The sequence below is a fragment of the Impatiens glandulifera genome, chromosome 8 (assembly GCF_907164915.1).
Source record: "Impatiens glandulifera chromosome 8, dImpGla2.1, whole genome shotgun sequence".
NCBI lineage: Eukaryota > Viridiplantae > Streptophyta > Magnoliopsida > Ericales > Balsaminaceae > Impatiens > Impatiens glandulifera.
Window position 1 is genome coordinate 14,454,889 of NC_061869.1, and position 11,033 is coordinate 14,465,921.

The 11,033-nt window shown below is 30.3% G+C and overlaps 1 protein-coding gene and 1 non-coding gene across 2 annotated transcripts; one reads left to right on the forward strand and one right to left on the reverse strand.

Moving 5' to 3' along the window:
- Positions 1 to 1,420: 1,420 nt before the first annotated feature.
- On the forward strand, positions 1,421 to 3,639 carry LOC124912434 (U-box domain-containing protein 16). Its single transcript, XM_047453054.1, has one exon. It carries the CDS (start codon positions 1,496 to 1,498, stop codon positions 3,497 to 3,499), a length of 2,004 nt encoding a protein of 667 aa, XP_047309010.1. The 5' UTR covers positions 1,421 to 1,495; the 3' UTR covers positions 3,500 to 3,639.
- Positions 3,640 to 9,586: 5,947 nt separating this feature from the next.
- TRNAL-AAG lies at positions 9,587 to 9,667 on the reverse strand. The gene has a single exon. It is a non-coding gene; the product is annotated as a tRNA-Leu (tRNA).
- Between the last annotated feature and the right edge of the window lie 1,366 nt (positions 9,668 to 11,033).

Consider the following 11,033-nt stretch of genomic DNA (forward strand, 5'->3'; position numbering starts at 1 on the left):
CTGGCTACTGTGTCTTCTTGGGATATAACTTAATCTCTTGGTCGGTTAAGTGTCAAACCACTTTGTCACGTTCTAGTGTCGAGGCTGAGTATCATACGATTGCAAATGTGGTTTTAGAAACTTGATGGCTACGAAGTTTACTCCTAGAATTTCATTGTTTGGTTCCCACAGTTACTCTTGCTTACTATGATAATATGAGTACGATATACCCCTCAAGTAATCTCGTTCAGCACCAACGAACCAAGAACATTTAGATGGACATTCACTTTATTCGTGAGAAGGTCTCACACGGTGAGGTTCGAGTACTTCATGTCCCATCTCGCTTTTTTTTGCAAATATCTTCACGAAGGGCTTTCGAGAGTTCTTTTTGAAGAATTTCGATCTAATTTCAGCATACATCGTTCACCTATTTCGATTGAGGGGTGTAATAAATGTGATCAATTAATAATTATCTTAGGTTTTCTATATATAGTTGACCTAATTAATATATTGGAGATTTCTAAATTAGTGTCTAAATTAGTGAATCTCAATGTTATAATCTTGTATATATAGTTTATACTTAGAAATGAATAAGACAACATATAGTATTTCTTTATTTCGCATCAAATTAATTAGTTACGATAAATTTGATATGACCAACAAAGTACGGCAACAAAAATAATCATAATGCACATCTATTGTTGAAAAATAAAATTAGACATACTTCTATGCTAAAAAACAAAAAACAAAAACTAACTAATATAAATAAAATAAAATTTGTAACTATTTTTTTTTCCTATCCCAAAATGTAAGAAAACCCATGTACCAAAAAATTAACATCAAACTTCCAATATTCAACTCTTTTTTTGAGTTCTCAATAACCGTCAAAGAAACACACCCATTTCTCTTTTTCTTCTTCTTCTTTATTTATCATTTATAACTATTTAAGTCAGCTCTTACATATATATCTTAATTCATTTTTTCACTTGTAATTAATCCACATAAAATATAATTTCTATATAAAATACATAACTTAAACATTGTAATATAAAATAAAATACTAGTAATATACTAAAAGTCCAATTTACTCTTTAAATAACATATTTTTAATAATTTATTTCAATATTATCCAATTACACCATCAAAAATTAATTTTCAAATTTATCCAAATATTAAAATAATCTTACTTACAAAATATATAATAATATTTAATTAATAAACCTTTTCAAACCAACTCAAAAAAATATAATTTATTTATTATGTCCACTTCATTACTTTATTATAAAATAAAAAATAAAAGAATAGAATAATAAAAAGAGAAAACGAGTGGGCAACCAACACTTGTTCAAACCTTTGAAGATTCGTTTTCATCTCCGGCGGCGTACCCAACCCAATATCAACCCCGACCCGACCCGACCCGTATACACACATGTATATATATATATAGAGAGAGAGAGAGAGATTTCAATCTCTCTTTCCATTTCATCATAGCTTCAAGCAAATCTCTTCCTTGCGCATGGCGGTTACTCATCACGAATTCCCTCCGAGAAAGCGACGGCCATCCGCCGGAGCATTCGTAACGCCGAATCTTTCCGATCGCCGGCTTCTCCAATCGCTTCTCCATCTCTCTCAAGAAATTTCATCGCGAAAACCGTCTCGTCTCCTTCTTCATCGATGCTCCGTTTCTCTGATTCGTAAAACAAAGCTTCTATCAGTTTTGTTAGAAGAGGTTTACCGGAATTCACCGACCTGTTTATCGCCGTCCGCCGCCTTATGTTTCGAGGAATTACATATTCTCTTACAGAGAATCAACGCAGTCATCGAGGATTGCTCAAACGGAAGCAGGATGTGGCTACTATTTCTGACGGAAACGATCGCGAGAAGTTTTCATGAACTAACTATTGATTTATCTACTTTATTAGATATTCTTCCTGTTAATGATTTGGAATTAAATATAGATGTTGAAGAATTACTTTCTCTGATTAAAAAACAGTGTTCGGAAACGAAGATCTATATTGATGATCTGGATTCTAATCTGAGAAGAGACGTTCTCAATATACTTGATGAAATCAAGCACGAGATTGTTCCTAATCAAACGAAGCTGATTGAAATCTTCAATCGATTGGAGATTCGCGATTCCGTAAGTTGCAGAGATGAAATCGAAGCTCTAGAAGATGAAGTTCAGAATCAGTTAGAAGATAGATTGAAAGAAGACGTAATCGCGTTGATCGGACTTGTTCGTTACGCTAAATGTGTACTGTTTGGTGCTTCGACTCCACGATCCGGCGGCCGGAGGCGCCGGAAACCAGCTTCCGACGTGAATATTCCGGCGGATTTCCGATGTCCGATTTCTCTTGACCTAATGCGAGATCCTGTTGTCGTGGCTACAGGACAAACGTACGATCGTGGATCGATTACAGCTTGGATTGAATCTGGACACAACACGTGTCCGAAAACAGCTCAGGTATTAGCCCATACAAATCTCCTAGCGAATAGTGCGTTGAGGAATTTGATTAGAATATGGTGCCGGGAGCAGAGGATCCAATTCGATATTCCAGAAGTAAACGATAAAGTTAACGGCCTTAGTCAGAATAAAACTGCTTTAGAGGCAACGAAAATGACGGTGTTGTTTCTCATCAATAAATTGACATCTTCAAATTCCCCTGACTCCGCCAATCGTCTTGTTCATGAGCTTCGGGTTCTTGCTAAATCGAATTCAGATTGCCGGAGATACGTTGGGGAAGCCGGTGGCTTACCGATTCTGGTTAAATTCTTAGGGTCTGATCATCCGAATTTACAGGTTAACGCAATAACAGCCATTCTTAACCTATCGATTCTTGAATCGAATAAGAAGAGGATAATGGAGACGGAGGGAGTTCTCAACGGGGTATTGGAAGTTCTTCGTTCGGGTGCGACATGGGAATCGAAGGGAAATGCTGCTGCTACGATATTCAGTTTAACCGGGATTCATTCAAATAGGCGGAGATTGGGGAGGAAGACACGAGTTGTGAAAGGGTTATTGGATTTGGCGAAATTGGGGATTGGGAGTTATAAAAAGGATGCGTTAATGGCGATATTGAGTTTGGCGGGCGATAGGGAAGCGGTTGGGAAGTTGATTGAAGGTGGGATAGTTGAAATGATCGAGGAATTGATGGATTCGGGGTTGAGGGAAGAGGCGGTTACGATTCTTGAAGTGATTGTGAAACGGGGTGGTGCTGCGGGTGTGGCAGCTGCGTATCATTTGATTACGAAATTGGCGAGGTTGATGAGTGAAGGAAGTGATAGGACGAAGGAGAGCGCTGCGGCTACATTGGTGAATCTTTGTAGGAAAGGCGGGAATGAGGTTGTTGTTGAACTTGCGGCGGTGAGTGGAATTGAGAGAGTGATTTGGGAATTGATGGGAATGGGAATTGGGAGGTCGAGGAGAAAGGCGGCGTCTTTGTTGAGGATTCTTCGACGATGGGCGGTTGGTTTGGACTCGGATTCGGCGGAAACTTGGCGGTTTTTAGTTCTTGCTTGAAACTAAATTGCCGGGTAAATTGATTTGAAAATAATGATAATAATTGAATTTATTGATTTGGTTAGAGTTTGTGGGGGTTTTAAAATGTAAATATCAAGTCTTTTTTTAAAATGAGATTGCTTCATGTCTTTTTTATTTAATGTTTTCTTTTAAAAGATATTGTCAATGAATAGATATGTGTTGAGTTTGTTCTTTTTATTAAAAACAAAATAATAATAAAAAAAAGTATGTTACATAATTCCTTAATTTTATATATATATATATTAAAATTTAATTAATTATTTATTTTTTAGGCGAAAATATAAGTTACATATACACAAAAAACAAAAATTCTAAGTTCACCCTAATCATGTCACAAATTGATTTATCAAATTTTAAATTTAATTAGTTAAATCAAAGTTTTTAAATTTAACTAGTTTTATCTGTTTAATTCATTAATATATTTATCAAAATGATTATAAATAAATAAACAATATATGATCAGTTATATTCCTATTGCTCTTATATTATGTTATTTTTAATTTTGAATGTGTTTTTGAAAGTAATCAATTAAAAAAAAAAGAGTTTGAATGGGTTGATCATGTTTAAAAAAGAAAGAGTAATATTTAATTTGATCAATTTGATATTAACAATTTGATCTATATACTGGCAAGATTATTTATCAAATAATGTCCAAATGAATTTCTTTTTTGAAAATAATTGGTAGAATTATTTTTAGGTGGAATTTGGGATTAGTGGATATGTATTTAAACTTTTAATTATTTCATTTTAAAAATATTGATTTTTCTTTTAGATATTTGTTAAAAATAATTACACTTTAGTGATTTAAATATTATTATAAAGTTTATGAATACTTAAATTATATATATATATATATATATATATATATATATATATATATATATATATATATATATATATATGGGATGATAATTCACCAAGCACCTACATCTAGTCCTTGTGGATTTAATCTTCTTATATTAAACTTTAATATCTTAAGAATTTTTAATTGTGTTAGTTTTTGATTCAATATTAAACTTATAGATCTCTTAAAATGGCATGTGTTTTAATATAAAATAATTGTAGTTAAATAACTTAAAAGACTATGTTGTAAATGTAAATATGAATAATGAATAATATTTAGTTTAATTATATTGAAAATGTAATAAAATATTATTATGATGAATAGCATCTTAAAATTTAATGTTAATTATTTAAAATAAAAATTCAATTTCATAAAAAATATTATCAAATGTCATCATAATGAAATATTATATTTTTTAGATTTTAAGGTGAATTTGTAAAGATTTCAATGTAAATTTTAATTATAATTAATTAATTTGCACTTATTATTAAAACAAAATAATTTATACATTAATGTGTATTGAAAATATTTACATAAATATTCTAAGATTTTATTTGTTTACTAAAATAATTGATAGATGGTTTGATTAGGTAAGTTAATTAGTAATTTATAGGGATGAACATTGAATGGATTATTCCGAAATTAAATATGAATCCGAAATACTAATTTAGATTGATATTTCACATTTGATTGGTTTGGTTGAATTGGATAGGATTGAGATTAGATTAGATTGAGTTTAGATCGAATTAAATTCGAATTAAATTCGAATTAATTAAGATTATCCAAACTATCCACTTTAAATTTGAACTGAATATAATATATTTTTAACATATTTTCCATCTCATATTCAACCTTAATTTTATTTTATTTTATATTTTTAATTAATTAATTCAAAAATTAAAAAATAATTAATTAAATATTTAAAAAATAAAAATAAAAATACTATTTAAATAAACAAAATTAATTATAACATTAAAATTTTAATAATATTTGTTTATAATTAAACATAATAAACATTAAATAATAAAATAAATCGAAAGTTAAGTAATAAAACAATAAATAATAAATTGGATTTTCTTAGAGGTTAGTATTTGACGGATTAATCCGAACCAAATCTGATTAACTATTTCTAATTGGATTAAATTTGGATTTGATTAAATTTAAATTTAGTTTAATTAGAATTGAATTTGAATAATTCAATTAATCTAAAATAATTTGAATTAAAATATATAATATACTTATTTTTTTTTAATTAAATACAAATAAAATAAATGAATTATTTAATTATAAAAAATTTTATTATTGAATAATTTTGACACATATAAATTATATAAATATTTTTAGTTTGGATTGGCCAAACCATATTTAATCTAATTTAATATTCGTACTAATTCATAAATTTAATTTGAATTTATTACGGACAAAACATATAAATTTAATTTGAATTTATTACGGATAAAACGAATCGATTTTACTGTTTTACTCACCACTAGGAATTTGTTTTAGTGATTTTAATAATATTTGTAATTAAAATAAAATTATATATCATCAAATTCAATAATATATCACTTTCAACAAATTTTCTAGAGCTTGGTAAATAACTTTATATGTTGAACTATAATAAAATGTAAAAGACAAAACTAATAGAGTTAAATTTCAAATACTTAAAATAATTTAATTGAGGCTTAGAATATAAACAAATTATCATACTCCAGCCTAGTTAAATTTTCTAGAGCTTGGAAGTGTATTTTCTATTGGGAACAGAGTTATTAAAGAAGAAAAAATATTAGGTGAAAACTAGTTATCTTTGAATTATATGTGAAAATTGTTTTTTTTTTATTGCATTCAACTAAAGAATTTTGGAAAGATTCAAGAAATATTATAATATTTAATTCGTTTTATTAGTTACTCCAGCCTCTTGAAGCTTCAAATGGTTTTTATGTTCTCTCAAATGTTATCCAAATTGGGAAAGTAGTTTTAGAGAAAATAAAAATTTATTGATAATATTGGAGGATATGATATTTGAAATATTGAATAATTAACTCGAATTTATTGAACTATTAGTCTCATAAAAAATTAAAGAGTATAAATTTTGTTTTAAAAATAAAATAATTCAATAAAAGTAAGTTTTAAAATGATAATATTCTCAAGTGAACCTCTATGAAACAAGGCCCAAAAGTCCAGTTATATTTTGAGCATAAATGGGATGGGCTCCATGAGAGGCTTATTCTTGTGGTCTTAAATATTGTCCAAAGCTTGAAATAGGGCCGTTTTTGCTAAAAGCATAATTAAAATATATAACATTGTTTAGGTTTGTGATTGTTTCAAGTTAACGACATATCATGAGTTATAACATGTATATATCGGTAAGATGTTGGGATTTCTGATCACTCAACGCAGGATTAAGATAGGCCCAAGCAAGATCGAATCGATCATGACCATGCAAGTATCGAAAAACGAAAAAGAGCTCAGATATTTCCTAGGCCGAATTCAATACATCAACTGGTTCATCAACAAACTGACGTCCACTTGTGACCCATTGTTCAAGTCGTTGAAGAAAAATAGCAAAATTTGTATGGTATGATACTTTCTAACACGCATTTGATAGAGTGAAAGACTACTTGTATAGTCAACACAAATTCTCTTGCCTTCCAGGCCCAATGTTTCACTAATTTTGTATCTCACGGTAAATGAAACAACAATGGAGAGCATGTTTGCCCAAGAAAATAAGAATAAAGTGGACACAACCGTTTATTATATCAGCAGAATTACTCTATGGTCGAAAAAGTGTGTTGGGCGCTAACATGGTCACTAAGAGACTAAGACACTACATTCAAGCTCATCGAATCAAACTGGTCTCGAGGTTGGACCCCATCCAGTTCCTTTTTCAAAGGATGTTTCTATCTCTAAGGCTAGCAAAATGGATGATGACGATCGCCGAGTACGATATCACTTACACGGTCCAAAAGTCTATCAAGGAAAGCATAATCACATATTTCCTAACTGATCAACCAATCGAGGTTGAAGACGATGAAGAAATGATATTTCCAAACGATAAGATAATGACCATTGAGAGTGACTCATGGAAGTTGATGTTTGACGACGCTTCGGGAAAACAAGGATACAGTAATTGAATCCTTATTGATCTTACCGACACATATAATCCAACATCCGTAAAACTTGAGTATAAAGCGTATTTTTTCGAGAATGAAATTGACACTTAAAAAAGGAGCCATAAAGCTTGAAGTGACTTGCGATTCAAATTTTGCGATATCTGAAACTAGTGTAGAGTGGCAAGTGAAAGGAAAGAATCTGAAGCCCTACGACAACTATCTAATATAGCTTATCAGTAAGTTTGAGCATGTGACTTTTGTGCACACACCGAAAAGTCAAAACCGCTTTGTTGATGCATTGACAACTCTTGTGGACATGACTCAAATTTTGGAAGGCATTAAGATTAAATCGCTCAGAATCTAAAAGAGGGGTAATTGAGCCTACGAGAAACAACAATTGCCAACAATGAGGTATCAAACCCAATTTGGTACTAATTGATACAAATATACATCGAAGATGAAGAGTACCCATCACACTTCAAGAAGAAAGAAAAACATGCACTACGCCAATATGCCACAAATTATGTGATGATGGTGGGTAAGCTTTATCGACAATCCTTCAATGGAAAAAACATGTTGCTAGTAAGAAAAAAAAATACTTATGAATGTGGGGGTGTCTAACTAAGGTAGTCATACACTTGCCTAAAAAGGTAAAAGTTGGACCAAAAACTGTTGATTGAATATTTTTTTGGTTATGCACATAATAGTAGTTCTTATCGTTTTCTTGTGTTTAAATTAGACATTTCGGACATTCATAATAATACGATAACGGAATCGAGAAATGTATTATTTTTTGAACATGTACTTCCATATAGGTCTAATGAAAAACCGTGTTCTCCAATAATATTTTTTGAACTAGAATGAACAAGGAAAAAAAAATGAAGTTAAGGTTGAACATAGACAATGTAAACGAGCTATATTGGAATTTTTTTACTCATTTCCATTTAATTAATGGAATTAATTTAATTATAATAGTCAAAAATAGTAACAAATCTCAGAAAAAAAATATGAAATATTGGATTAGATGTCGTCAAGAGAGAAGATGATTGCTGCTTAAATTGGAACATTCCCATAAATTTGCACACACATGCACATATAACTTCTTCATTCCTTAAATTCGCAACCACATATTCGATCTATTGAGTTAGGTCTCGACACTCACATGCGCATATAATCTTTCATTCCTCAAATTCGCAATCACATATACTACTTATTGGTTATGTCTCGACACTCACATGCACATATAACTATTCATTTCCTCAAATTCACAACTATATATACCACTTATTGGTTAGCTATCGGAAAGAGAAAATGTCGCTACCACTTCAATTTTACCCTCATTTCCTCAAATTTGCACCCACATAATTGTCACTTTAATTTGAACCATCATTCCCTCAAATTTGAACCTGCATATACCATATATTTGGTTAGGTCTCAATAAGAAAGAATGTGGTTGTCGCTTAATTTTGAATCACTATTCTCTCAAATTCACATTCACATATACCACCATACATTCTCCTTCAAGAATACATTATTAACACCCACTCTCAATTCAAATCACCAATCCTTCGTTCTCAAATTCTTACTCACATATATCTTTATCGTTGTCAATTTTGTCTTTATAATAACACTTTTAACTGTTAGATCATTTAAGAATTTAATTTATAATTATTTATATGTATAATTTGTATGTAAATTTTCACCAACTAGTTAAAATATATATTAACCAACATGTTATTTATATTCCATACTTATTTACACTCACATGAAAGTTGAAAACAAAACTGAGTATTTAGCAACTATTATTAAAATTACTTGAAATAAAGTATAATGGTATATATGTAAATAGGGTGATGTTTGAACAAGATGGAGAAGCAGGGCACGTGCAATACTAACTTATGCAAGAAAAATTGATGAACTTAGTTAGTGCTTCATGTGCCTTTCTTCACCATTTTGAACTCTCAACCTTTGAGATAAGAACACTTCATCAAGAATTATATATGAACATACTCTTCATTTTCTGGTAAGTCCAAATCAACAACACTCAAATCTCTATTTAAAAACTTGTTGTCTTGTTATTGCAATTCGTGATGAAATTGGTAAAAAGTATGTTGACAGTGGGATTTGAACCCACGCCCTTTCGGACCAGAACCTTAATCTGGCGCCTTAGACCAACTCGGCCATATCAACACATGTCAAATGTTTAGTCACAAAAATTCTAATTCTATATATCTTTACATATACAATATAAAGAATATTGACAATATCTATAGGCACCAATTAATAAAGAATGCGGGCAAACTTAAATTTTAATGTTTAATGTTAGCTGCAAGAAGAGAAAGTAATGTATGCGCATTGGTGAGTTTTTTTTGTTATTCTATTTTCTCAGCAAGTTAAATAATCTACTACTTATTCTAGCAAGCTTTATTTTTTAACCCATTAAATGGTTTAATTTTGAGTAGATTTGGATGACAAATGTCAATATTATTACAGATTTTAAGTTTGAATTGATGCAAATTAATTTGGAGAAAAATAACTAAGTTAATTGCTATCACTCTCGTTTTGTCTTACTATAAAATTATTGCAAAATGTTTGACCAACAGATTGCAGAAGGTGTTAGAGATGGTCATATCTAGTAATCAGATGATGTTCATCAAATGTCGTCAAATTTATGAAGCCGTATTTAGTCAATATGTGCATTGACTTAACTAATTCAAGAGGTGAAAAATGTATTTTTTTTCAAGTTAAACATCGAAAAAGCATATGATCATGTTAATTGAGAGTTTTTGTTTGATGTAATGGACAAAATTGGAATATGTGCAAAATGGATTCGTTGGATTAGATTTTGCCTCTCGGCTGTTAAGTTTTCTATCATTGTTAATGGGAGTTCTTAGTGATTTTTTGAGAGTTCCCGCAGGAATAGACATGGTGATCCACTCTTTCTTTTTTGTTTGTCATTGTTATGAAAGCTCTTTAAAAAATTATGGCTTTCTTAGAAAATTTGGGACTCATTCGTGGAGTGAGTTGTAAGTCAAAAAGATATCATTTTGCCATATCATATTTGTTTTTCTGCTGATGATACACTCTGCATGGTTCATGCTACCTATATAAAATTTAAACACCTTCGAGATATTTTATAGTTATTTGGTGCATGTTTCGGACTTTGAGTTAATCTTAATAAGTCAAACATTTTTTTCTCAAATTATGTTTCGAATATAAGAAGAATGAAGTTGGCAAATGTTGTGGGGTTCAGAATTGGCGGTCTTCGATCAACATATCTTGGTATGTCATTAGGTGTTAAATTATGATTCACAGTCTCTTGAGACTCGATTATCACCAAAATGGATTGTAAACCGTCTAAATAAAAAAATAAAATAATATCGATAGGGAGTCGATTTATCCTCATTAAAAGTGTGTTTTCATCTATGCCCACATATATGATGTCTTTATTCATTCTTTCAATAGTGTGGCGGTGAAAATGAAAAGAATAATGTGTAATCTTTTTTGAAAATCTTCTAACTTATCGTTTCGACATCCAGTTAGTTGAAATAAGGTT